Source organism: Magnolia sinica, chromosome 3 (genome assembly GCF_029962835.1).
Source record: "Magnolia sinica isolate HGM2019 chromosome 3, MsV1, whole genome shotgun sequence".
In the NCBI taxonomy this organism is placed as follows: domain Eukaryota; kingdom Viridiplantae; phylum Streptophyta; class Magnoliopsida; order Magnoliales; family Magnoliaceae; genus Magnolia; species Magnolia sinica.
In genome coordinates this window covers 71,852,423-71,880,276 of record NC_080575.1, presented here as the reverse complement: position 1 = coordinate 71,880,276, position 27,854 = coordinate 71,852,423, and the positions used below count along the sequence as shown (strand labels likewise).

Here is a 27,854-nt window from a genome sequence, read left to right as displayed (position 1 = left end):
AAAAAAATAAAAACAGAGAGACGCAATATCAAGAGAATATAAGTTCTTAAATTAACCCCACTACATCTCCTGATATTAGCATATAGAGAATAGGCAATGGTCATGCGTCGAAAGAGAAGATATTTCTGTGGGGAGTTTTGTCAAACACCTTGCGGGTGTGATGAACATGACCGAATTTACAATACATAGAAATGAGCTTTGAGATGAGGAACTTCTTGGGGATGATGTCAAAAACACGTGTCATACGCGATACATATCATATGCTAAGAACCAATAAACTAAAAAGAGAAAACTGAGCTTCAAGAACAGAAGAAGATAATTTATAAATGTATCTTAAAAATTTAAAGGGAAACTATTAGAACTCAAAATTCTACTATTCGTTCTTTCAGCAATTGAAAATATGATGCAGTAAGAAATTAACATAAGCATTTTGGTAGACATCATGCAGTGGCCTTGCATCATCCAAGGGGACTTGGCATTGCTGAACAGCCACCAAGCTGTTTGAGTTTGACTTTGGAGGTTTTATACCTTTTGAATCCTTTTTCTCCTTCACCTTTTCATTATCAGAACTCCTAGAAGCATTCTGGTTAGGTTGCTTGTTGCAGCAAAAACCATCCAGACCGTTTTAAAGTAGAAGAAGCCTTGAAACTTGGTGCAATAACTCAGCAGACCATTGGAAAGGGAGGTGATATATATTTGACTAAATGCATAGAAAATACAGATGATTTATATATGACTAAGTTGTAAACCCATACATCTACTTACATTGTCAGCACTTCAAATAAGAAAACAAATCCAAGAACTAAAAGAGCTTATTGGGATTTGTATTCCTAGCACATTAAAAAATTTACCAAAATTCCCAACAATCCAATTCAAAGTAAACCAAACCAACTCTTAAAGCGCTTTCTCACCCAAAATCCCAATACATAGAATAAAATCCAGACATTTTAAAACACCACAAAAAACTCAAAACAAAAGATTTTTCTCTAATTCCAAAGACAGCAACCAACCAAGTTCTGACAATTTCAATGGTCCTTCCACACTAGATTTCCAAGGTATTTTGCCATTGAGAAAGAGAAATTTGGTTCTTCCATAAAAATGGTATGAATAGCCTTTTCCAAATGTAGCTAGGCTAGATTCAAAGATTAGGTGTCATTTTCCGAACATTGACAATCTTATTCTAGTTCTGTGTTCATCTTCAAGATCATCAAATCTTCGGGCTAAGGTGTTATTACTCACATAGCATCCCACCAACCGATAGATATAAAGCTCCAGGGCCTGGAAGATTAAAGCTTGCTGCCATGACTTGGAAGCCCATTGCTATTGCCTGAATCAGTCAAAAAACATAATAGCAAAGGTCAGAATTCAGAAGTATATGACGTTGTTCTAGATGGCGACAGCTAATCACTGAAAATTTGAGAATTTTTTATGCAACAAACAATTTTTGATTAATAGTTACTGCTACTCTTGCTGTTACTGCTCAAACTTCAAGTGTAGGCTGTCAAGAAAATGAGATTTACAGTTTTAAGAAGATGCACTATCTTGCCTTCTTAAGATTAAGCATTAGACATCTCCTTGCATGATATAATCTATATGATTTGATTAAGGACTACATATTTAGAAATAGTACAACCAACAATAAGAAATGCCATGAAAACATGAAAACTGTGACAAGCTCTTGGAAGCAACCACCCATTCCATAACTAGAGATTTAGCCTTTTTAAACACCTCTGCCAGCTCTCTCTTCTGATTCCTAAAGCATCAATCATTCCTTTCTTGCCATAAAGACCAATTTGGTCATCAAAAGTTAGAAAGTGTTCCGGGATAAACTTACAGATCCATTGCATGTCAGGCACTCTTTGGAGGGTAATGGTAAAGGAAGATCTATAGCAGAAGGAAGGTGGACCAATTCAGCTCGGTTGTCAACAATGGCTTCTACAACACACTCAGCTGTCGACTTCTCTCCACTGCAAGAGGGTATTACAAAAATACAAAAATGGGGAAGTAAAAACAGATGTAATTACCATTTCACTAGTATTTTATAAAAACTCAGAAAAGCAAATACAAGGAACTTGTTGGAAATAGAGCCACCTTTTCAAGGATTCTTAATCAAGGTTCTGAGTCCCCAATAAAATATTACCACAAACATTGCAATTTGAGTTTGCAGAGCCTAAGGCAATGCCCAGAGAAATGTCTGGCATATAATCTAAATTCATACTTATTAGCGAAATCAAACAAACGATGATTTGAGTTCTATATATGCACTGGGAATTAAGAACCTGGCATTGCTTACTAGTTTGTTCTTAAAAGCGAATACGATTACACTAGCATGTTCTACTACATTTTCAATAATCGGCAGCAGGATTGTGCTAATGAAGCTAACTGAAATACCCCATGATTCGGATGTGTCCTGATTGAGAAAACAGATCATCCACGTAAATAGGTTGTGAAAATGAATAAGTTGGAAAGGGAGGTGATATAACTAACAATCATACCTCAATGGTGCCCACAACATACTCAGATAAGAGAGCGATTACAGCCGTCATGCCTGCTAGCCAAGCAAATGCGTTGGTGAATCCTATAGCTGGCTCTTCGTCGGAGACAACATCATCGCTATCATAAGGGACAGTATACATACAGGTGAGCTGCTGAAATTTTTGTATAATACAGAAATGCATGATAAGGGACAACATACATACAGGTGAGCCGCTGAAACAGGTGAAACCAAATAGAACTGACCCACCATTGATGTTGGCATTCCACACTGCTGGGCTAGAACTGAAAATGAGCAAATGCAAGTGGATCTCATTTAATGTTTGAGGAAATGTATCTTTGTCAAATGATCTTAATTGCTCATTTAACATTTGAGGAAATGTATCAGGAAGTCCTTTAAATTGAAAAAAATGCAAAGCAAATGTCGAGGTCTACGATGTTAAAAAAGAAACTACTGAGAAATTCATGTCATACAAAATAAATAAAAATGAATAATTAACGTTGAAAAAAATAAAAATTGTACAGAACTAGTTAGGAAAAACAAAAATTAAGAAAGCAATGAATAATCCATATTGTACTTCTTCCAAGGAGGCATTTGAGCATCTTTCTACTTCCTATCTCATGCTTATTTGTCTCATATGTTAAATCAGTAGCCCATATTGCGCCTTCCAACAAAGCAACCAGCTTGAGCTGTTGCTCCTACCAAGTTTTGAGCCAATAGCAACCAAACAGTACACATCCACCTTAAGATCAAAAGTTAGGGGTGATATTTGGTGAGTCTATTCGCTCTGCTACTGTCTCATTTCTATTTGGACTACATTCTGTATTCTTTTCCACCTCCCCATTCACTATGGCATTTTTACAAGCATCTAGAGTGCACTCTACCATAGAGATTTTCTCCCTTAAATATGAACTTTTTGTATTTACCCGTTGATGTCCAACCTTCCCAAATGCTCTCTCCACCAATTGGATATGCAGGATCATCCAATATGCAGAATTTCTCGCTAGTGGCCAATCCAGAGCAGAACCCGACCGAGAAATAGTCCAAATCATGTAACTCGCACGCCAGGCATTCAAATTGAGTTATGAAACCAGTGTACTGCCCTCAAATTAGAATCCCCCCAAATCAAACCCATCTAATTTCTCAAAATTTCCATAAATTTTCACAAATTATAGCAATTTAGATTAAAATGTGGGGAAATAAGAAGGAATCGATCCGTGCCTATTTATACTAGCATTTGATGGTGTAAGATAAGAGCATGGGGGGCTGGCATCGGGCAGGACAACAAACTTGGTGGCTCGGATTGCATCTGGATGTATCGATACCTAAACGTGAACTGCTCGGAAGCCATTGAAGAAGGGTTCTTCTTCTTCTTCCTCCGATCTGAAAAATCATGGAGGAGATTCGATGCGGTTGAAGAGATGGAGAGCGAGAGAGAGAGAAAGTAGGCGGAAGGAAAATGGGGCGGGGAGATAGGGAAATGGCCAATGCGTGCAGCTGGGGCTTTATAAAACTAATAAAATAAAAAACACTTTCGATGGTGCTGTTTCGACCGGAGACGAAAAGCATTTGATTCCGAGAATTACCTCACTCAATAGCGACAAAAGACAAAAGATAGGACAGAGAATAATCGTCAACTTTATGTAAAGCTTAAAATATAAATTTCGACCACATTATAACTCATATTGATTATATCTCCAGGGAAGATGAGTTATGCAGGCTTCCTGTGCATTTCGTCCCTTATTGGCATGATAAAGGAGTGCTTAGATCCCTTTGAAATATCTAGAATGGCCTGAGAATCTGAAAAATTGCAACATGGCAGTTGCCTCAAAGAGTACCCGCACAACTTGCTAGGAGTAGCGCGGCCCAGTCCTTCAACACTCTGCACTCCCTCTCATTCTCTATGTCTCCAATACCTGTTAAAGGCACTGGTCTTCTGAACATCCGATGCTCTAAATGAGGGGGTAGGGGGTATTTATAGGCTTTTGCATGTGTGAGCCCTCGAATCCTATGTCGTGGACCCCACTTTGCATTCCCAATCCGTCCCTTTCTGAAGAGAGTTGTGCAGCCCCGCGCAACTCACCTCTCACGCAACATGATTCCCGCGCAACTCACCTGCCTTTCACATCTATCCTTCACCCCTTTCACCAATTCTTCTCCTTGAAGCTTCTATCCTTAACCAAATTTTTATACCCCAACAGATGCCCCCTTGATCCGAAATTTGACTTCTTTAAGTCAACTTGAAGGATCAATTTCTTCTTATAGAACTTGAGTTGCACGGGTCCGCACAACTCGCTGCCGGTGCCACTGGTCTATAAATACCAAACCACCAAATCATTCATCACTCTAGAATTTCTTCTTTCTCCTAGTGAACCCCTCTTCCACGTAACTGCCACGCGCAACTTGCCTGCGCAAGTCTTCAGCACTTAGTGCTAGAAACTCCTGCTCCGAAACTCTGCCGAAATTTTTAACTTTCCAAACTTCAACTAATTTCTCTAAACTCTTCAACCATGGCCCGTACCAAGAGAACCTTTCGCCTTATAGAAGCATATACAGAACAACCTTCTCATGCAAATGTCCCTGACTCTTCTCAAGCCCCTGAACCCTCGCCAGCTCCTACAGCCCCTATACCTTCATTTGAGGCCCAAATAGCCACTTCTTCCCCTCTAAAACATGAAGATACTCCACGAAAATGAGTCAAAGTGACCAAAAAATGCCCTACATACATAAAGGAGCCAATCTTACCTATTCTTGACTTCTCTGATAGAATCAAAAAATTGTCTTGGCTAATATATTAGGTAATCATTTCTAGAGAAATAGCAGGACCTCTAAAGCAAGGTCGCAAGGTTGACCGAGAAGCCCGGTTGAAGTTGACAGCCAATTTGTGTACCGACATTGTCCGATCCCTGGCAAGAGAAGATACACCGCCACCAACACTTTCACAAAACAAGCGAAAGAAATCGAAGCATCAAGAACTCCAAGAGAAGATCCAAGAGCATAAGAAGAGGAAGCTCCCGAATACTTGGGACATTGTGAAGGCTCAAGACGGCTACATAAAATTCGATAGCCCTTTAAGGAATGAAATAATAATGATCCCACTGAACATTCGGCGACATCTGTCTATTCTCCGAAGTGAGCCAACGAATCAAACAATACAAAGCTGCATGATGTATACTTCCAATTGGTCGATACGAGAACCTAGAATGTTAGAGGGTATTCTTTCAGAGAGAGGATCGAAGCAACAAATTAGTGAAGTGCATCGAATGCGATTTCTAATTCCTTGTTATCGTCCTTATGCACTGTTTTCAATAGTTTTCCACGAGACAACACGCCAACGCTTTAGAGAGAGAAGATTACTATAGGGGACTAAAGAATTCCGCACACGCAAATTCTTATCATCTCGTAAATATTATACCGATTGGGCCAAGGCCATTCTCGCCAAACATTCTGTGACGTTGATGGAGGTCAGCCTTTATAGTACAATTGAGGCTACTTCTAAATACTTCTATAAAGATCATAAGATCTATAAGGGGTTCCTTAGTTACTAGTGCCCTACCACAAACTCTTTTCATCTACCTCTTGGTGAAGTCAGTATTACTCAGTGGGACCTTCATAGGATGGCAGGCCTCCCCATTACAGGTCACTTCTATGATGAATACATTCCCGCCAACGAGGAATTCTCACACTTTTCCTCTTCCAAAAGACAAGCACTGGTGTTGGACGGTTCCGTTGAACTCTTCAGGGAGATGTCCAAATTTCCCTATATCAGAAAGATTCCACCTTTGGCTGGCTCATTTCTCTCAAGAGCTACAGTACATCCCCTTTCCTTACATCATAAATTTACGCATTTACTAATATTGTTCTTATTTGAACCCTTCTTTCTCTGACAAGTTTAAGAATAACAATTTAGATGAACTAGAAAATGCCCGTCGTAGGGTAAAGAACCCCTTAGAATTCTCATCCAAAGGCGAGTTAGCGGCCTTCCAGGCATATTGGCTTAGTATAATAGTGCTACCAAGTTCCAAGTGGGCGGATGCTATCAGACCATCCGTATTCGTCATCATGGGAGGATTGGCAGGGGGGAAATATTCACCAGCACCTCCCATACTTTGTTCATTATATCGGGCCTTTGAAGATATCGCTACGCACTGTCAAAACCCGTCAGTCGGGGCCAGTTCAACATTCACCCCATAACATTACTTTCTGGATGGCTGGGCATATACTTCCTGTGGACATATGACGACACTGAAAAAGCTTACGTGCATCCCTCGCTACTCCCTTATGTCACTACCAGCAGAGAATAATGCTGAAACGAATGTACAAGTGGGTGATTGACACCATTGAGTTAACAAATGCAATTGACTTCTACCAGTTCTCGTTTGCCCAATACATTGTGGATCATGAAGTTGTTAATGATGAAAACCTTCCTCCGGCTGAGCGAGCCTTCTTCATATCAATACGGTCCAATAGCTTGCCTCTGCGAGAGGTAGTGAGTTTTAGAGGGAGTCATACTACCCCAATAGGTTTGCACAACAGTTCGGATATGATCAGACTATTCTTGAGCATTCTGAAGTAGTGACTCATAGCATGCGAAGTTACGGTGTGGGGCCCTACAACTGGGGTTTAATCTGGAGGCAACTACTTGCGGCCCGAATCAATTCGAAATTCATTATTCTAGGCTTCGGCTGTTTTATCCGCACGACCTACCCGTGGATGCAATGGTGGGTGCACCAAGCATTTCTCATCCACCGATGTCTACCAGTAGACTCACTAATATGGATTCTCGCCCATTAAAACAGAAAATGCAATATCATGGACGGGATAGGTTACACTGTCGAACACGATCATGCTCCAGCCCCTGGTGAAGCTTGCATAAGAATTTCTGTGGAAGAGCCCATTCATGAAGTCAAACCTACCAACACTCTTGAAGGTTGGATCGCTTACGGGTTTCCATTAACACACTTTAAGTCCTAGAGAAAGCCTACAAGCAGAGAAAATGCCCCGCGGACGCTACTGAAACACCTCATATTCCTGCTTTTACAGACCTTACCCCCTCTCCAGAGGCTGTTGGACCTTCAGAACCTCAAGAAGTGCCTTTATCTATTCCGCCACCTCCTCCTCGCAGAGATTCTTCATCGCTCGTGACCAGATCACGGACGTGGGTGAGATCTTTCATATCCTCGATGATGACCACTACCATAGAAGATCCCGCATCTACTGGAAAGAGGTAATCAATACAGAAAGGAAAGCAATTGGTTATTAAAGAATCTTCTCTAGAATCATCATCGTCTTCATCATCCGCAGAGGGGGAAGATGGAGAACCCTCTGGCAACTCTACTTCCACTAATCAAGAGTCATCCTCTAGTGACTTAGAAGAAAAGGGTGAACTGACTGCAGACATAGGGGAGACCGAAGAAAAGGAATCAGCAGAAGAAGGAGAAGTGGACGTAGAAGTGGACATATGCGAAGATGATGGAGTTGGTGTAGCTATTAAAATCAATGAAGAAATTTCACAAGAAAATATTCTCTTGGCCACTGCTACGGGTGTTGAGGAAGAAGAAGAACCCTTGGACTATGGGGAGTATGATGATACAGCTGGGGCTGACTTGACTTTATCATTTAGCAGCAACTATTCTCCTCTCCCACGCGCGGCACCTTCAAATTCCCCGATCAATGTTGTAGCATCTCTAGAGACTCTTCCGGCTCCCACGAACATAACTCAGGCTGCCCTTCCAGCCTGTGCTTCTGGCAGGCGTTCTGCTAAGAAAATGAGGGAGCCCCTCAGACTTCCTATCAAGACAAGCAGAGCAGCTCGTGGAATAATTTTCCAAATAGAGTCCATTGACGTCGCGACTCCAACTACCATGGCATCAAGCACTGAGATCAGAGCGCCATCTTTCGCCAATATGGTTTCAAGTTTATACAGACCATCTGCTCCCCCAAAAGAGAGGCAATATGCAGAGGCAACAATTCTTACTCCGGCACCTTCGGTAGCTGCAAGTACACTTTACTTTATTTCCTCACTTTATACTAATTTACTTGCAACCCATCCCTTAATTTGTATATTTTATATGCATTTCGCAGTCTGCCCTGTCTCTAGTGGCTTTACAAGTTCAAATTCTATCGCCATTGTGTTAAATATCATATCTCTAGAAAAGATCTTTCCTCCTGCACTATCCTTATTGCAGAGCTCAGTATCAGCAGCCATCTACATCTTTAAAGACCCTTCTCAATGGTCCGATTTGGATATAGTGGTCTTCTTTGGAGAACACTGCATGGATCGTCAAGATTAATATTTTCCCTTTGCGTGAGTCTTTATCCCATTTCTATGAGACTTTTCGCAAATTGGGAGATGTTTGAAATATGATCATCGCTCCTGAAATTCTCTCTTGCCAACAAGACTTATTGGAGCTTAAAGAGAAAGTTTCGAAGGTGATGACAATGATCTCTGGCTATGATAAGGAATTTCATTCCTTGGAGGAGCAAGTAAAGGCTGCTAAACATTCCTTGATGACTATAACTGAGAAGATTACAATCCTCAAGCAACAAATTTTAGATTTAGAGGCTCAGCAGCGCAAAACTAATTCAAGAACGAGCAAGCTCGAGGCTGATATTGAAGTCAATAGGCGGATAGCCAATTTGGAATAGTTGGAGGTCTTAAAGGGGGAGGAAGCAATAATTTCCTTGGAGCGAGAGCTAATTGACACTCCAAACTAGGCCAGGCTTATTATTGATGCTGAAGTTGAGAACGTGAGTGCTAAGATTCAACTAAGAGACGACCTGCACCCATATATGCTCGCTCTAGGAATTTCAGAAGACATGAATTTTCTTTTGATATTTGTCATGGCTTGTTTTTGCATTTGTCACTTTTTCTTTTGATATCATGAACAAACTTTGATGACCCAAGAATGCTATGAATGAATGAATGTCATGAATGGAATGTCATGCATGATCAGCCAGTTCTTCCAATTATACTTCTTGTGCTAGCATTGCTTTTCGTATTAGCGTTTTGTTATTGACATATAATGTTGCCTATATGGTATTATCTCGTATGGGCGGCGCTAAGTTCCAGTTTCGATCAGTAGCACACACAGTTTAGGCTCATAAGTAGTTGGAGCAATCACAGTTTAGACTCATAAGTAGTTGGAGTTGGTCTAACACGAATGGCCACTGTAACTCTCTTAAGCTCATAGGGCTTATCGTCGCCTGGGAGTTCACAAACCGTGATCCACCAGAGGGGCCCAGTGAAGCTACCAGGGCTATGAACTCAATAGGATTTATGCACATGGTTGGCCACAATTGTAAAGCTCGTATTCTAGACTGTACCATTCCTTAAACTTCTGTGATCTTCCTCATCGAATTTCGGTAACCCGCAATCTGTAATCGGCATTTGCGCGCGACCCTAAGTCGCATTCTATAGATCTGAGTCTCTTTAACCTGAGACTTATACCATTACGACGTACTGTTGTCGTAATTCCAACACCGCGTCTTGCGCATCGATGCGATACCCAGGCCAAGAGTTGTGGGCTCGTGTACATTTCAAGGAAATACCGTGCATTGCGAATCCCGAGAGAATCACTACCCACCTATCACATCAATCAATCAATCACAAGTCAAGTAGACATTTCATCTCTAGCCCATGCTTTCTTTCTCCCTAAGATAAGCAACCTACCTAAGTCAACTCTCATGTCACTCACACCCATCACTCCATCCCATCTCCCTTACAACTACCCTCTCTCTCTCTCTATCTCTCTCTCTCTCTCTTTCTCTACCCATTTTTCCAAGCAACTAAGAGAGGGTGGACGTCTAAGCATTCCCAAGGAGAGAAAGCCAATGTGTGGCCCACTTCCTACCCCCAAATCCCTCATCCTAGCCCTTCAATGTTCATCATCTACCATCAAAGGGAAAGCCTAGGAGCTAAAGAGTCCAAGGAGCTAAAGAAGAAAACCATCAGTGGGTGTTTTATAGGCTTAGATTTGTGTTTTGATGATGGGCCAAGTGGGGCCTACCGATTGATGGTATGGATCTCACTTTGGACCCTAGGTGTGGCAGATGGCCTACCATCGTTCATATGTTCATCCCCCGATGGGGCCATTCTCCATGGACCCCATCATGATGTTTATTTTCTTAGTGTGAAAAGGTCATCTAGACCTTGCATTTTTGTGGAGAAGGGATCTCCATCATTGATTTTGATTGGTGAACCCACATGTAATGGGACCCACTTGATGTACATTTTGTAATGCATGGAAGGGAGGGCTCATAGTGGCGGAGCCCTCCATCGCATGTCTCTCTCTCTCTCTCTCATGATTGCATGGCCCACCTATGATGCATGTATTTTTATCAACATCATCCCTAAAGAGATCATTTAGGGCATGAGCCCAAGAATGGGTCAGATCGAGGGGGCAGGGGTCTGCTCAGCCACTAGTCCACCCTGATGTATTGGTTTTACCCTCACGACCCACCTGATTGGGAAAGGATGAGGGTCGGCCACTCCCTGGGTGACCCACGTCTAAGTGGGACCCACCATGAGCATGTGATTCATCCGGGTCATCCATCTACATCATGTTGTTGGACTGTCGTCCAGCAGTTGCAGGGCCCACTTGCATACGTCCAGTGGTCAGGGACGCTGGATGTTTTTTTTTTAAAAATAAAAAATAAAAATATATAATATATAATATAAATAATATATATAATATAATATAATATAATATATAGGTATATCTGCTAGGCCATACGTGGGACCTACTAAGCCGATTGGCTGGTGTACCTTAACAGCTATATAGCTGTTATATCGACGTCAACAAGTTCTGTGGGCCTGATCATGAGGTATGTGTATATCCACACCATCCAGTTTGCTGGACGATGGGACCCAGCGTTGATGTATATGTTTTACATCCAACCATCGATCCATTTAGATGTGTGGGAATCCCACCTGATACCTGACCGTCCACACTGTCCAGTGGTCTAGATGGTGGGGAACTTTATGATGTATGTGTAGTACCCACGCTGTCTAGTAGCTATGGGGCCCACAAGATATATGTGTTTTATCCCTGATGGCTGGACGATGGGCCCCTTTATGGGGTATGCGTCTGTCCACGCTGTCCACATGTGGATAGTGGGACCATGATGTAGGTGTTGTATCCACACCATTCACCCTATTTCCTGATCATTTTAAGGCCTAAGCCTTAATGGCTAAGCCCAGCTGCCGGTTAGCAGGTTCACCTGCTGCTGGACCAATGTCCACCAGCAGCTGGGCCGAGACCCACCATGATATATATGTTTTATCCTTGCCGTCCATCAGCTATTTAAGGCCCATGGGATGTGGCCCAAGGTGAAGTACATGAGGCCCATGTTTGTGGCCTAAATGAGAAGTATTTGAGGCCCAGGTGATGAGGCCAATTGTGATGTATTTAAGGCCCATATATGAGACCCATTATGATGTGTATGAGGCCCGCGTGGTGAGGCCCATAGTGATGTATTTGAGGCCCATGTTTGAGGCCCATTGTGATGTATATACGGCCCGTGTATGAGGCCCAACGGGATGTATGTGCCCATTGCGATTGTACGAGGCCTGCCACGATGTGAGTGTTATATATACACTGTCTATTCATTTTAGGTCGTGGATCTCGCTGCCTTATGTAGGTCCACCATGTATGAGTGATGTGTACATGCGACCCATCCATTTCCTAGGTATTTGGAGGGCCGAGGGCCCCGTTACGATTCCAATTTCCAAATGGACTACCCCTAAACAATAGTGGTTAAAAGTCCACCATTGTAAACCTCGCTAAGGCCCACTATAAGCCCACTTCCACCTTTACCGCATTGGGCTATCCCTAACTATTGAGCCCCCGCATAAGTTAGTAATACCCATTGGGCCCCCATTGATGATGGAGCTTCTACCATGCTCGAGTACTTAGTCTAATAGGACACACTGAGAACATGCTCAGTATTACATCATGATACATGTCCACACGCATCGTTTGTATGCTTGTTGTAGAGGATGATTGATCATAGCATATGCTATTGGGCTGAGACATTTATGGGACTCCTTAAGAGATGGAGTGCCCCACACGATCACGTAATCTGCGTAGGATTAATGCATGACTGGATAGTATGACTCATGCATCTCGCATCTTGTGTGACATGATCATTGTACGCCCTCTCAACATCAGGGTTATGGCCTCCACAGACACATAATGGATGGCCAAATTGGATATCGAAAATACTTGGTTTTAGCAATGTGGGCACATAGGATATCCTTGGGTGAAAGTCTCAGAACCTTTTGGTACCAGGAGATGCTCCAACGTTTAGACCGAGTGGATACATGAGCGCACAAGTATTGAATACTAGTAGGCCACATCTCCCACTGTGTCATGGTCAGTTGGAAGGGGGTGTGGCCTTATCCGTCCGAGTGAGGGGTTGTAAGCTAGGATGAGTTTGACTAGCTCACAAATGGGTCTGCTATCGACAAGCCGGGTAGGTATTGGCAAACTACTGGTTAGGTGGATAGTGTCTTCTCTTCCACTCATTGGGTTATGTGGCTAGAGAGGCGGTAGCTAGTGTAGAGTGTACTAGACCTTTGTGATATTCCAGAGAGGAACTGTACCGATATATGTGCTTGACATGAAGATTGGTGTGCTTGGGTTGCATTTCGCATATGACATTGGCCATGTATTCCTTGCATCGCATAGCCTTGGTATGGCTGATAACATTCATGACTTGCATCGTATAGCCTTGGTATGGTTGAAAGCATTCATGCCTTGTATCGTATAACCTTGGTACGACTGATAGTATTCATGGATTTACCAGCATATTTGCACATTACTCTGATATTGCATACTTGACACTTACCTTGCGAACACAATTACACCACCCTCTAAGCTTTTCGTAAGCTTATGCATAACAGTTGCGTGCAGGTGATGTTGGTTCGCAGTAGCGCTGTAGCAGGAGCGCGTGGCAGATCATCTTGGATCTTTTAACTAAAAATCCTTTCCGCATTGCTCACAAAGTTTTTGAGATAGTGGATATGTGGTGAGGTTGTTTTTGTGACTTGGTTATGCTTGTGGTTATACTCCTTTACAAAAAAATTCAGACTAAAAATCCTCCTTGTGGGATCCTAGGATCAGAATCTATCATGTGGGTGTTGGGAGCTGAGAATGGGGTACTACGAAGGTTGTCGGTGCCGGATTCAACGATCGGGAATTCTGTAAGCCCGATTTCAAAGTTTTTGGCGTGACAGAAGTTGCTATCAGAGCATAACTTGGGAATACCTAAGGATAACATCACATATCTGCTATGATCTTAGAATGAATAGGTCTCAAGTCCAAATAACTTAGCGATTTTCTGATATAGTCCCTTAACGTTTGTGTCTTCGAGAGTTCTTAAGGTTGATAGACCCCATGTTCCTTCCTGTAGGACATGCAGCTTAGGAGAGTGACCCGAATGACTCCCGCAGCCCCGACAGTGCCCGTGAGTGTAGATCAGCTTTAGCAGATACTGCAGGCTATGACCACTATCCTTCAGGGGTAGGGCATGCGTCCTGCTATTACGCCAACCCAGGTAGAGCAGAAGCACACGAGCACTCTTCTTTGAGACTTCTGACAGCTCGATCCCCCACGCTTCCAGGGCGAGCTAGACCCGACAGCAATTGAGAGGTGGCAATCTGATGTGGAGAAAATATTCGATACCATGAGATGCACGACCTAACAGCGGGTCGCGTTAGCTGTATTTCTTCTCCAGGGTGAGGCTAAGCACTGGAGGGCACTAGTCGCTCGAGCAGCAGGAGTCGATTTTGAGTGAACCTGAGAGGATTTTGTTAACCAGTTCGACCGGAAGTTCTTCCCTAACCATGTCCGACAGCAGCGTGCTTTTAAGTTTGAGACTCTGGTGCAGGGAGACATGACGGTGTCCCTGTATGAGGCAGGTTTCGTCGTGCTATTGAGGTTGGCGACGTATATTATCGATGATGAGGGGTGGAAGGCCCACTATTTCAAAAACAGCTTGTGCTCTGACCTTAGAAACCGTGTTGTCGGACACATGCTTTCGACATTTGAGCAGGTAGTGCAGAGGGCCTAGATATACAAGGTGGATTAGGCTAATTTGCAGAGGGTTCGTGACCACATAGGAGACCGAAAGAGGAAGGCGCACTCCGATAGCTCCCACCAGCAACAACATCATCCACAGTAGCGATACACGACCCGCCCAACATTCTGAGCACCAGTAGCACCACATCCGGGACAGTTCCTAGGTGCTTACTTTGGATGCGGTAGGACAGGACATCATAGGCACGAGCGTCCCCATCCGTAGCAGTAGCAGCCAAGTGCACTGCAGCAGCCTCTATGACAGTAGTAACGACCACAGCACCAGCCATCGAGACCTCCCCTGCAGTAGCAGAGGCAGTAGATCAGGCCGCCGCAGCAGCAACAACAGTAGAAGAGACCTCTAAAGGGACATGCACCTCCCCAACAGGCCCAGGGTAGATTTTACGCCGCCTAACAGGACCCTCAATCATCAGGAGGGCTCGTCGAGGATACCCTCCCTGTTTCTACATGCATAACACGTGTATTGTTTGATTCTGGTGCATCGCATTTCTTTATGGCTGAGGATTTTTGCCGATTGACCAATTTGCTATTAGAGTCTGCTCGTGAGGGTTTGTCAGTATCGACGCCCTTGGGGAAGACTCCAGTGTTGGCCCGATTTTACTCGTCTTACCCCATTTTGGTTGGGGATATCTTTTTGCCTGCCAATCTGTTTATATTACCGATGTCGGAGTTCGACGTCATCTTGGGCATAGATTGGCTCGTCGAGTACCACGCCATATTGGAATGCTCCGGGAGGACAGTCATGTTCTATATACCTATTGTGGCGCAATTCTAGTTTGTAGTAGAGCCTAGAGGAGAGCAGCTTTCCTGCTTGTTGTCATGTGTCATTGAGGAGTTAGTTGCTTTAAGTATCGACCAGCTGCCAGTTGTCTGTGGTTTTCTCAATGTGTTCTAGGAGATTCTCGGTTTACCACCTCACCGTCACACGGAGTTTCAGATTGATATCATGCCCATTATCGTGCCTATTTTGAAGGCCCCGTATCGCATGACATTGTTGGAGTTGTAGGAACTGCAGAAGCAATTGGACGAGTTGCGCAAGTTAGGCTTTATCCGTCCGAGCAGTTCATCGTGGGGAGCGCCGGTACTCTTCACGAAGAAGAATGATGTTTGTTGAGGCTTTGCGTGGACTACCGCGAGCTCAACAAGGTCACAAGTAAGAACAAGTACCCGCTCCTAAGGATTGATGATTTATTTGATCAGCCGAAGGAGGCGCAGTTTTTTTCAAAGATAGACTTGTGGTTCGGTTATCATTAGGTTCAGGTTTGAGAGGAGGACATCCTGAGACAACCTTTAGGACATGCTATGATCATTTTGAGTTCTAGATCATGTCCTTCGGACTGACCAATGCGCCCGCAGTATTCATGCAGTTGATGAACAAGGTCTTCCGTCCATATCTCGATCAGTTTGTTGTGGTATTCATTGACGGCATTCTGATATATTTGAGGACCCGTGATATGAGCAGCATCTGGAGATTACCTTGCAGGCCCTCCACACACTTCAGCTCTATGTAAAGCTAGAGAAGTGCAAGTTCTAGCATGAGGAGGTGAAGTTCCTTGGTCATGTGGTGACGAGGGAGGGTATCGTAGTAGACTCCTCGAGATTGATGTTGTCCGTCAGTGGGACCAGCCCACGAACGCGTCTGAGATTCGCAGTTTCCTTGGTTTGGCGGGCTACTACCGATGTTTCATTGAGGGATTCTCTCGTATTTCAGCCTCGTTGACCAGGTTGACCCGGAATGGCGCTGAGTTCATTTGGAGTAACACATGTGAGCAGGCATTCGCAGAGCTGAAGGACCATCTGACATCCACACCTATCCTCACTCTTCCCTTTGGGAGTGATGGATTCGTGGTTTTTACCAATGCCTCGCATATTGGTCTGGGTGCTGTCCTAATGTAGCATGAGAAACCAGTGGCCTTTGCGTCTAACCAGCTTAAGGTTCATGAACAGAACTACCTCACGCATAATTTAGAGTTAGCCATGGTTGTCTTCACACTGAAGGTGTAAATGCACTATCTTTATGGGGTTAGGTTCGAGCTCTTCTATAACCACAAGAGCCTGAAGTATCTCTTCTCGCAGTCTGAGTTGAATATGAGGCAGAGGCACTAGATGGAGCTCCTGAAGGACTAAGATTTTGATCTTCAGTACCACCTTGGCAAGGTGGACTCGGCGGCGGACGCTCTCAGCCGTCAGCCATGGGGCCTGATGGTGCATATGATGGTCCAGGAGTGGAGGATGCTCGAGGATATAGTAGAGTATGACTTCGAGTTTAGTCTGCAGTCTGTTATTGTTCAGTTATCGAGCCTATCAATTCAACTCTCTCTTGTCGCAAGGGTAATCGAGGCTCACTAGGCAGAAGAGTCATTACAGGATTACCAAGCAGAGGCAGCATCCGAGGAGTAGTCAGATTGACAGATTGCTTCTAATGGTGGACTTCATTTTAGAGGCCGATTGTGTGTTCCGGACGTTCCAGAGTTGCGTAGAGATCTGATGACTGAGGCACACCGATCGAGATTTACTATCCACATGGGCTCCATGAAGATGTACCACGACATGAGGAGGCAGTATGTTTGGGTGGAGATGAAGCATCAGATTACCAATTTTGTGGTCGAGTGTGACACATGCCAGTGTGTCAAGGCCGATCACTAGAGACCTTCAGGTCCATTGCAGTCGTTGAGCATCCCATTGTGGAAGTGTGATCACGTATCCACAGATTTTATCATAGGTTTGTCGAGGACTCAGTGCGGTCACGACGCTATCTAGGTTGTCGTTGATCATCTGACAAATTTGACACATTTTCTTACAATTCGTGTGACCTTGCGTTTGGACCGACTTGCCAGATTATTCATCGAGGAGATTGTGAGACTGCATGGCATTCCAGTTTCAATCATTTCTGACCGAGACCCAAGGTTCACATCTCAGTTTTGGAGGAGCTTTCCGAGAGTGATGGGGTCTATTTTACAGCTCAACACCGCCTATCATCACAGACTGATAGGTAGACCAAGAGGGTCAACCAGATCCTTGAGGATATGTTCAGGCCTGCGTGATTGACTTCTCGGGTAGATGGGATGAGCATCTGCGATTGGCTGAGTTCGCATGTAATAACAGCTATCGGGCAACCATTGGCATGACTCCTTTTGTGGCATTATATGACAGATCATGTAGATCTTCGAGTTGTTGGACCGAGGTTGGAGAGCAGCGTCTCCTAGGTCCCGAGCTTGTGCAGCAGACATCTAATGTCATCGATATCATTAGGCAAATGATGTACACAGCTCAGAGCTGACAGAAGTGTTTTACTGATTGTCGGCGTTGTCTCTTAGAGTTTGCTGTTGGGGACTATGTGTATCTCAAGGTCTCACCCATGAAGGGTGTCGTTCATTTTGGAGCGAAGGGCAAGCTTGCCCCGAGATTCATAGGACCTTTCGAGATCACTGGGCACATTGGCACTGTGACCAATTGGCTTGCCTTGCCATCTCAGTTGTTTAACTTCCACAATATTTTTCATTTCTCTATGTTGAAGAAGTGTGGGTCAGACATCGTTCTTGTGATTAATTGGCAGCCATTAGATGTTCGTGAGGATGCTTCCTATATTGAGCTGCTAGTCATATCCTTGATCGGAAGGAGCAGATCCTCTAAACCAAGGTCATTCCTTTGGTGAAGGTCCAGTGGGATCACCATTCTGTTGAGGAGGCATCTTGGGAGCACGAGGCTGAGATTCGTAAGTGTTATTCCCATCTCTTCAATGTTTGATTGTATGTTGTATTGTGTTTTGATTATATATGATGCTATGATTTCTCTCCTTTTATGAGTTATGTTTAGTTGTGATGATAGTGTAAATTTTGAGGATAAAATTTTTATTAGGAGGGGAGAGTTGTAAGGCCCGTATCCTAGACTGTACCATTCCTTATACTTCCACGATCCTCCCTGTCAAATTCCGGCAACCCGCGATCTGTAATCGGCATTTACGGGCGACCCTAAGTCGCATCCTATATATCTAAGTCGACTCAACCCTGAGACTTATACCATTATGACCGTACCGTCATCGTGGTTCCAACGTCGCATCTTGCGCACCGATGCGATACCCAGGCCAAGAGTTGTGGGCATATGTGCATTTCGAGGAAACACCGCACATTGCGAATCCCGAGAGAATCTCTACCCACCTATTACATCAATCAATCAATCACAAGTCAGGTACACATCACATCCTTAGCCCATGCTTTCTTTCTCCCCAAGACAAGAAACCTACCTAAGTCAACTCTCATGTCACTCACACCCATCACTCCATCCCATCTCCCTTACAACCACCCTCTCTATCTCTCTTTCTCTAGCCATTTTTCCAAGAAACCAAGAGAGGGACGTCCAAGCATTCCCAAGGAGAGAAAGCCAAGTGTGTAACCCACTTCCTACCCCCAAATCCCTCATCCTAGCCCTTCAATATTCATCATCCACCATCAAAGGGAAAGCCTAGGAACTAAGTAATCCAAGGAGCTAAAGAAGAAGACCATCGGTGGTGTTTTATAGGCTTAGATTTCTGTTTTGATGATGGGCCAAGTGGGGCCTACCAATTGATGCTATGGATCTCACTTTGGACCCTAGGGATGGCCAATGGCCCACCATGATTCATATGTTCATCCCATGATGCGGCCATTCTCCACGGACCCCATCATGATGTTTATTTTCTTAGTGTGAAAAGGTCATCTACAACTTGTGTTTTTGGTGGAGAAGGGATCTCCACAGTTGATTTTGATTGGTGGGCCCACATGTAATGGGACCCACTTGATGTACATTTTGTAATGCATGGAAGGGAGGGATCATAGTGGTGGAACCCTCCATCGCACATCTCTCTCTCTCTCTCTCTCTCTCTCTCTCTCTCTCTCTCTCTCTCTCTCTCTCTCTCTCTCTCTCTCTCTCTCTCTCTCTCTCTCTCTCTCTCTCTCTCTCTCTCTCTCTCTCGCTCTCTCCCCTGATTGCATGGCCCACCTATGATGCATGTATTTTTATCCACAACATTTATGGAGAGATCATTTAGGGCATGAGCCCAAGAATGGGTCAGATCCAGCGGGCAGGGATTTGCCCAGCCGCTTGTCCACCCTAATGTATTGGTTTTTATCCTCATGGCCCACCTGATTGGGAGAGGATGAGGGTCAGCCACTCCCTAGGTGACCCACATCTAAGTGGGACCCACCGTGAGCATGTGATTCATTTGATCCGTCCTTCTGCAGCATGCTGCTTTATTGCCGTCTAGCAGCTACAAGGCCACCTACATACGTCTACTGGTCAGGGACGTTAAATGTTTTTTTAAAAAATAAAAATAAAAGTAAATAATATATAATATAACTAATAGATATAGATATAACATAATATACTATATAGGTATATCGGTGGGCCATACGTGGGACCCACCAAGCCGATTGGCTGGTGTACCTTAATAGATATATAGCTGTTGTATCGACATAGAAAGTTCTGTGGGCCTAATCATGAGGTATGTGAATATCCACACCGTCCAGTTTCCTGGACGGTGGGACCCATCGTTGATGTATATGTTTTACATCCAACCGTTCGTCCACCTGGATGTGTGAGAATCCCACTTAATGCTTGACCGTCCATGCCGTCCAGTGGTCTGGACGGTGGGGACCTCTGTGATGTATGTGTAGCACCCACGCCGTCCAACGGTTGCGGGGACCACAAGATATGTGTTTTATCCCTGATGGCTGGACGATGGGCCCCTTTGTGGGGAATGTGTCTGTCCATGCTGTCCATGCGTAGACAATGGGACCATGATGTAGGTGTTGTATCCACACCGTCCACCCTATTTCCTGATCATTTTAAGGCCTGGGTCTCAACGGCCAGGCCCAACTGGCAGTCAGTAGGTTCACCTATTGCTGGACCAACGTCTTACAGCAGCTGGGTCGAGACCCACCATGATATATATGTTTTATCCTTGCTGTCCATCAGCTATTTAAGGCCCATGGGATGTGGCCCACTGCGATGAATTTAAGGCCCATGGGATATGGCCCAAGGTGATGTACATGAGGCCCATGTTAGAGGCCTAAATGAGATGTATTTGAGGCCCAGGTGATGAGGCCAATTGTGATGTATTTGAGGCCTGTATATAAGGCCCATTATAATGTGTTTGAGGCCCAGGTGGTGAGGCCTATAGTGATGTATTTGAGGCCCATGTTTAAGGCCCATTGTGATGTATATACGGCCCGTGTATTAGGCCCAACATGATGTATGTGGGCCCATTGCGATTGTATGAGGCCCGCCATGATGTGAGTGTTATATATACAGCATCTATCCATTTTAGGCCATGGACCTCGCCACCTTATGTAGGCCCACCATATATGAGTGATGTGTACATGCGACCCATCCATTTCCTAGGTATTTGGAGGGCCAAGGGCCTCGTTACGAGTACGATTTCCAAATAGACCGCACCTAGACAATAGTGGTTAAAAGTCCACCATTGTAAACCTCCCTAGGGCCCACTGTATGCCCACTTCCACCTTTACTCCATTAGGCTATCCCTAACTGTTGGGCCCCCACTTAAGTTAGTAATACCCATTGGGCTAACCCAAATTGTTGGGTCTCCATTGATGATGGAGCTTCTACCATGCTAGAGTACTTAGTTTAATAAGACACACTGAGAACATGCTCAGTATTACATCATGATACATATCCATACACATCGTTTGTATGCTTGTTGCAGAGGATGATTGATCATGGCATATGCTATTGGCTTGAGACATTTATGGGACTCCTTGAGAGATGGAGTGCCCCGCACTATCGCATGGTCCATGCAGGATTGATGCATGACTAGATAGTATGACTCATGTATCTTACATCTTGTGTGACATGATCATTGTACGCCCTCTCGACTTCAGGGCTGTAGCTTCCACAAGTACATCGTGGATGACCGAATTGGATACCGAAAATACTTGGTTATAGCACTGTGGGCACATAGGATGTCCTTAGGTGAAAGTCGCAGAACCTTTTCATACCAAGAGATGCTCCAACGTCTAAACTGAGTAGATACATGAGCGCACAAGTGCCGAAAACCAGTAAGCCGCGTCTCCCACTGCGTCGTGGTCAGTTGGAAGGGGGTGTGACCTTATCTGCCCAAGTGAGGGGGTTATAAGCTAGGCTGAGTTTGACGAGCTCACAAATGGGTCCGCAATCGACGAGCTGGGTAGGTATTGACACACTATTGGTTAGGCAGATAGTGTGTCTCTTCCACTCACTGGGCTGTGCGGCTAGGGAGGAGGTAGCTAGTGTAGAGTGTATTAGACCCTGGTGATATTCAAGAGAGGAACTGTACTGACATATGTGCTTGACATGGGGATTAGTGTGCTTGGGTTGCATCTCGCATATGACATTAGTCATGTAGGCCTTGCATCGCATAGCCTTGGTATGGCCAATAACATTCATGACTTGCATCGCATAGCCTTGGTATGGCCGATAACATTCATGCCTTGCATCGCATTGCCTTGGTATGACTAATAGTATTCATGGATTTACCAACATATTTCCACATTACTTTGATATTGCATACTTGACACTTGCCTTGCGCACACACTTACACCACCCTCTAAGCTTTTTGTAAGCTTATGCATGACAGTTGCATGCAAGTGACGTTGGTTCATACTAGCATTGAGGTAAGAGCACGTGGCAGATCATCTTGGAGCTTTTGAATATCTTTGTATTTCTCTTTCTACATTGTACTCAAAGTTTTTAATATAGTAGATATGTGGTGATATGTTTTGTGACTTGGTTATGCTTGTGGTTATATTCCTTTACAAAAAAAAATAGACTGAAAATCCTCCTTGTGGAATCCTAGGATTAGAATCTGGCATATGGGTACTAGGAGCCAAGAATGGGGTACTACGGAGACTGTCGACACCGGATTCAGCGATCAGGAATTCTGTGAGCACAGTTTCCGAATTTAGGGGGTGACAACTGTAACTCTTTAGAGTTCACGGGGCGTGCAAGTCTACCATCAGGTACCAAATCCAAGGCTACTAGTCCATCAATAAGGGGTTGTCTTGCTTCAGAGACCTATCTTCACGCCTTACTACTGAATTCAAACTAGTGATGTAAGGAATCATCTTGCTTCAGAGACTCACTTTTTCTTCGTCTGCAAGGTCAGACCCATTCACGAGGAGGCGCTCTCCGACCATCCTCGTGACGCTACCGGAAGCTATACAGACGGTATAAGTCACTGCCCGCATGGGTGCACATGGTGCTCTTTTTAGGCTTTTTCGGGCCACAAACAACACTACTACCCGAATAATTCTGACATATCGCCATCGCCATTGCCAATGATGATAGGCCTTAACACATGTTCATCTTTATAGCGATGTCTTTCTTGCTGTAAGCTTGTTTTGCTGCAACGAACAATGAACTGGCCTTACTGGGAAAGTAAATCAAAATTAATACGTTACACTTGGTAACAATAGTCAACAAAATCTTATGATTAAAATGATATATCAGCTTTGGCAATGTATTAATTTTGATAAAACAATAAAATGGCCTTACATCAGCATCATGATAATAGTAATAATAGCTTCGGCGCTTTGGCAATAGTCATTGGTGCTTCATCAATAATCATTTGGCAATTGGCAATAGTGATAGTCGTAGGTGCTTCTACGTTTGGCGACATGGCGACAATCATCGGCGAACCTGAAAACTTGCATTTTATTCATATAGAAAGGGGAATACACTCTATAGTTTTCATTACCTGCCTTGTCCCCTTTTGGTTTTAAAGGTATTGCGCCAATACCCTTTAAAACTAAAATTGCTGCTATTCCCCAAACTTTTGTCTCATTCACTTCTTTTACCAGAGCGTTTAGATTGCAATAACCCCATTTTGTCTATTATTTAAGTGTCAGTTTGTCATACCAAGCATTTTCAAATGCGGATGCCCCCAGAATTTTCTTTGACCAATGAACTGCTCCATCGGCTCATTTTTTGAGCAGTCAACAAGAGATAAATCTTCCCACTTAACTTTTCTAGCAAGTGTTAATGGCAACCCGTTTACGGATGTCATATTTATCATTGCTTTCCGATGTTGTTCATTGTCCTTTTTTAGGACTATTTCTCCTTACCTTATCATTCTCTACAGTATATTCTTTAACATGAAGCAATCTTCTATCTGATGTCTCAAGCAACGATGGTAATGACAATAATTACTTTCCTTAGTCATTTCAATTTCTTCTGGGTATTTTGGTGAGGGTAACCTGATGGTCCCAACAACCAGTAACTGTTCCATCATTAGTAACACATTATCTCTATCAAATGCATACTCTCTATGTAAGTCATATGCATGGTCGCTTATCATTCTTATAGTCTTTATGCCAGTCCGAATCTTTGCTGCCCTTTGTTTCTCTCTTGTCACAGAAAGTGTTTTCTTTTTCTCTTAGTCAATAGTATTCATTATCACCCTATTTGGCCCTCTCCTCTCAGGTCCGAATTGGAAGGTCGGCATCTTTTTAGTCATCAGCTCTAGAGCATGTGCCTTAGTCGCCAAATCTCGAAAAGTCATTATATTGGCACTAGTGAGGCCAAACACAATTCTAGTTTCCATAGAGCTTAGACACATTTTCACATCTGCTAATGAATTTCTCCAAAGATTCGTTCTCCCTTTATCTCACAGATGCTAACTCTGTAATACTAACATCACGATCTGAAGAAAAGAAATTTGACATAAATGCATCTTGCATCTGCTCCCAAGTCCGTATCAATTTTGGGTCAAGCTAGAATACCATTAAAACGCTTTACCTATCAGAGAAGACCCAAATAGGCGTAAGCAATATTGGGGGACATCAAAGAAACTTTCCATAGACGTAATGAAGCGCATTAAGTGTTCATCGGGGGATCCGTCTCTACTAAATTTCTAAAATTTAGGGTGCTTGAAATTGGCGGGGAATGGTATATCTTCCACCTCTCTCAGATATGGTGTTCGATACCAGAATCTTCTCATATTGTCACGTTCCCTTTCTATTCTGACAACTTTTGCGACCACTTGGCATACTTCTTCCTGAGTTATAATTCTCATCGCAGGAACAGATCCATGAGATCCCACTCTAGGCGGCTGAGAACCGTCAGGTTGTTGTTCCCATTCATTCATAGTAGCCATCATTGGGGGTAATATTATTTGGGCTACATTATGTGCGAGAGTAGCCAGAGCTTCCCGAAGATTCTTACACTCATCTATTAACGTCTTTTGCGCTTGAGCCATTTCAACTAGTCTATCTTCGGTGGTAGGCGGGGGGTCTTTACTCGTTCCGGCCATACATACTGCAGCTTCTTTATTCCCTGACGAGGCTGTCATCGGGGTGGAGTAAGAATAGGTTGGTGTGACGGGACTTATTGGAAAATGATTTTTGTTTGACCCTTCCATGCTTTCGTAAGATTCAACTGATTACGTCATAATGTAAGGCGAAAGACTTCGAGGTGACACATAAATCGGTGAACTCTCCATATTTGACTTACCATTTTGCTTTCTAGTCCATCGAGCATTTGTAGTAAGTAGGGCTGGAAGTTCTTAGCGCGAGGGCAAAGATGAAGATTTTCCTGGATATATTGCTGGGAGAGCGAGTTCAGGATTTTTCTTTGCCGCATTTTGTATGACGGGTCCCCTAGTTCTCGGCATTAATGGGCCCTGACTGTGACTCTCGATCTCCGATGCATCACCACCATCAAATCGTTCTTATTTTCTTGCACTATCAGGGAGATTGTTACAACCCCAACAGTAACTGTAAATTTTCTTTTCCCGCTCAACACAGGTATGGAGTAGAAAATTGTCTCTTTCGCTAAGATCGCCATATCTCTTGGAGCTTGAATGCATATGTCTCTTGTAATTTTCTCTATCAGAGAACATATGTAATATTGATTAATATTTATTCACAAGCATATTCTATCCCAGAGATGAAAGGAAGGATGTTCCCACTGAGAGTCGCCATTTTGGCGCCTTATAGAACACCAAACAGTGATGAAATTCTCCAAGTTATCCTTAAGTTAGTATTAAGAAAGATATGTTTCCCCAGTGGAGTCGCCATTTTGCTTCGACCAGAAATGAAAAGCATTTGATTTGGGCAATTATCTCACTCAATAGTGATAAAAGATAGAACAAAGAGAATAATTATAAACTTTATTCATTCTGAATTCATTACATACTTTTGATCCTTTAATTCTGGGATGAAATTTCTCAAAAATGCAAGAATACAAGTATTATGTAAAGCTTAAAATAGAAATTTTGGCAGCATTCCGACTCATATTGATCATATCTCCAGGGGAGATGAGTTGTGTGGGCTTCCCATGCATTTTGTCCCTTATTGGCATGATAAAAGAGTGCTTGGATCCCTTTGAAATACCTAGAATAGCTCGAGGATCTGAAAAATTGCAACATGGCAGCTGCCTCAAAGAGTACCCACACAACTTGCCAGGAGTAGCATGGCCCAGTCCTTCAATACTCCACACTCCCTCTCCTTCTCTATGTCTCCAATACCTATCAGAGGCATTAGTCTTCCGAACATCCGATGCTCCAAATGAGGCGGTAGGGGGGTATTTATAAGCTTTCGCACATGTGAGCCCTCGAATCTTGTACCGTGGACCCCACTTCGCATTCCCAATATGTCCCTTTCTGAAGAGAGTTACGCGGCCCATCATGACCAATGCCCAGTTGCGCGGCCTCATGTAACTCAGCTCTCACACAACATGGTTCCCGCATAACTCGGGTTCTGCGCAACTCACCCGCCTTTCACCTCTATGTAACGTCTCGAAAAAATCTGTACAAAGACCCAAGTACCACCTCAGGCAGAAATCACTAAGGACCGAATTCTTTAGAATTTAAGTGAAGTTTAATTAAGTACTAAACTGATTTAAATTAAAGAATTAGCTCGAACCACTTTCTATATGAACCGAAAGACCCAAAACCATTGGAATCGCTAGTTCAACATTATCTAAAAACCTAAGAGCAATCTCAAAACCCAGTTGCTTGCGGGAGCACATTGAATCTCCGTATCGGACTTGGACCATGCATCGAAAGTCCGATTACCATGGAATTATAAGGTTATGACCACCATACTGGGCTTGACAAGCATCACGAGAATCGAATCCAAATAGTATCCAGAAATGCATAACTTGAGCCTGGAGTGAAGTGTGTAAGAAACACGAATATCTTTAGAAAATGAACTCAAACTTAAGTGAATTGGGCCGTTCACTTGCAGGCCAAATTTAAGGTTTCAGACTGTCAGATTTTGACCCAACTATACCCTTGGATCAGAGAAATTTTCCTGCACATACCGGTACACTTATGGCCCTGATCGAGTGACGATGACCGTTGAACTGAAACAGTCCTCCACGATTGATCCACAAATCCGATTGGACCGAAATCTTAACCTGGAGTAGATCCATTGTGAGGAAACTTTCTCCAGACTGTATGTGAGCAATGGACCTCCAGATGAGCTCCATTGGCCCGAAACAGCCACCCTTTGGCTATACCCTAAGTATACCATAGCCATGGGGCCATTGACATCAGTTCTAGGCCTATATAATGCCCTTAACCCACCCCTCTCTCATTTCATACGATTTTCTCTAACCCTATGAGAGAGAAGAGAGAAAAGAGGAGGAAAAGGTGAGGAGAAGAGAGTGAGATAGGAAGATCGTTGCTGGGATCCTTTCCCACGACTCCACACGCCGAATCGCCACCCCACCGTCACTACACCGTCGATTCTAACTTCAATTTGGGTAAGAAATCCTAACCCTAATTTCATTTTAGAAATTCAGATAGAGGAAACGATGAAATAGCTAACCTATTTCAATGTTTAGGTAGCCATTGTGTCGTAGACAAAGACGTGGTGTACGAACCGAGTTCGTAACGAGCGTACCGATGAAAGGTGCGGACTATAAATACTTAGGTTATGGTTTTCAAAGCTTTCAATGTCAGCAATGATTTATGTTTGACTTGATTGCTGCCATATGATCTTAGTTACGACATTTTCGATATATCATGTATGTGTAAAATAGGTTGTATACTAAAATGCATTCCATGCGTTTGTTGAAATGTTTGAATGAATAGGAAATTATGATTTATGCTAGCCATGATTATTAATCTACAATTCATGTTTGTTGTACGTATGACAACTCCTTTGAGAAAGGATTTGCCATGATATATGTTATAACAAACTTATTACATGTATGTTGAAATGTGTAGCCTAAGTGTTTGATAAAATGTCTGAATGAGAAATTGTTTATTGAAATGTATT

General features: G+C 43.5%; 1 protein-coding gene across 1 annotated transcript; it reads right to left on the bottom strand.

Moving 5' to 3' along the window:
* Nucleotides 1-1,333: 1,333 nt before the first annotated feature.
* LOC131240013 (vacuolar cation/proton exchanger 3-like) lies at nucleotides 1,334-3,979 on the bottom strand. The gene is made up of 5 exons (XM_058238008.1): nucleotides 3,820-3,979; nucleotides 2,700-2,778; nucleotides 2,496-2,613; nucleotides 2,092-2,410; nucleotides 1,334-1,967 (listed from the first exon to the last, which is right to left on the bottom strand). The coding sequence occupies exons 1-4, from the start codon at nucleotides 3,887-3,889 to the stop codon at nucleotides 2,231-2,233; spliced, it is 447 nt and encodes a 148-aa protein (XP_058093991.1). The 5' UTR covers nucleotides 3,890-3,979; the 3' UTR covers nucleotides 1,334-1,967; nucleotides 2,092-2,230.
* Nucleotides 3,980-27,854: the final 23,875 nt, after the last annotated feature.

Coding starts and splice junctions, on each gene's coding strand:
- LOC131240013 (XM_058238008.1), bottom strand. CDS start 3,889: ATGATTTTTCAGATCGGAGGAAGAAGAAGAAGAACCCTTCTTCAATGG. Junction 2,779..3,819: donor TCCGAGCAGTTCACGTTTAG/GTATCGATACAT, acceptor GCTCATTTTCAG/TTCTAGCCCAGCAGTGTGGA. Junction 2,614..2,699: donor CCTGTTTCAGCGGCTCACCT/GTATGTATGTTG, acceptor CCCTTATGATAG/CGATGATGTTGTCTCCGACG.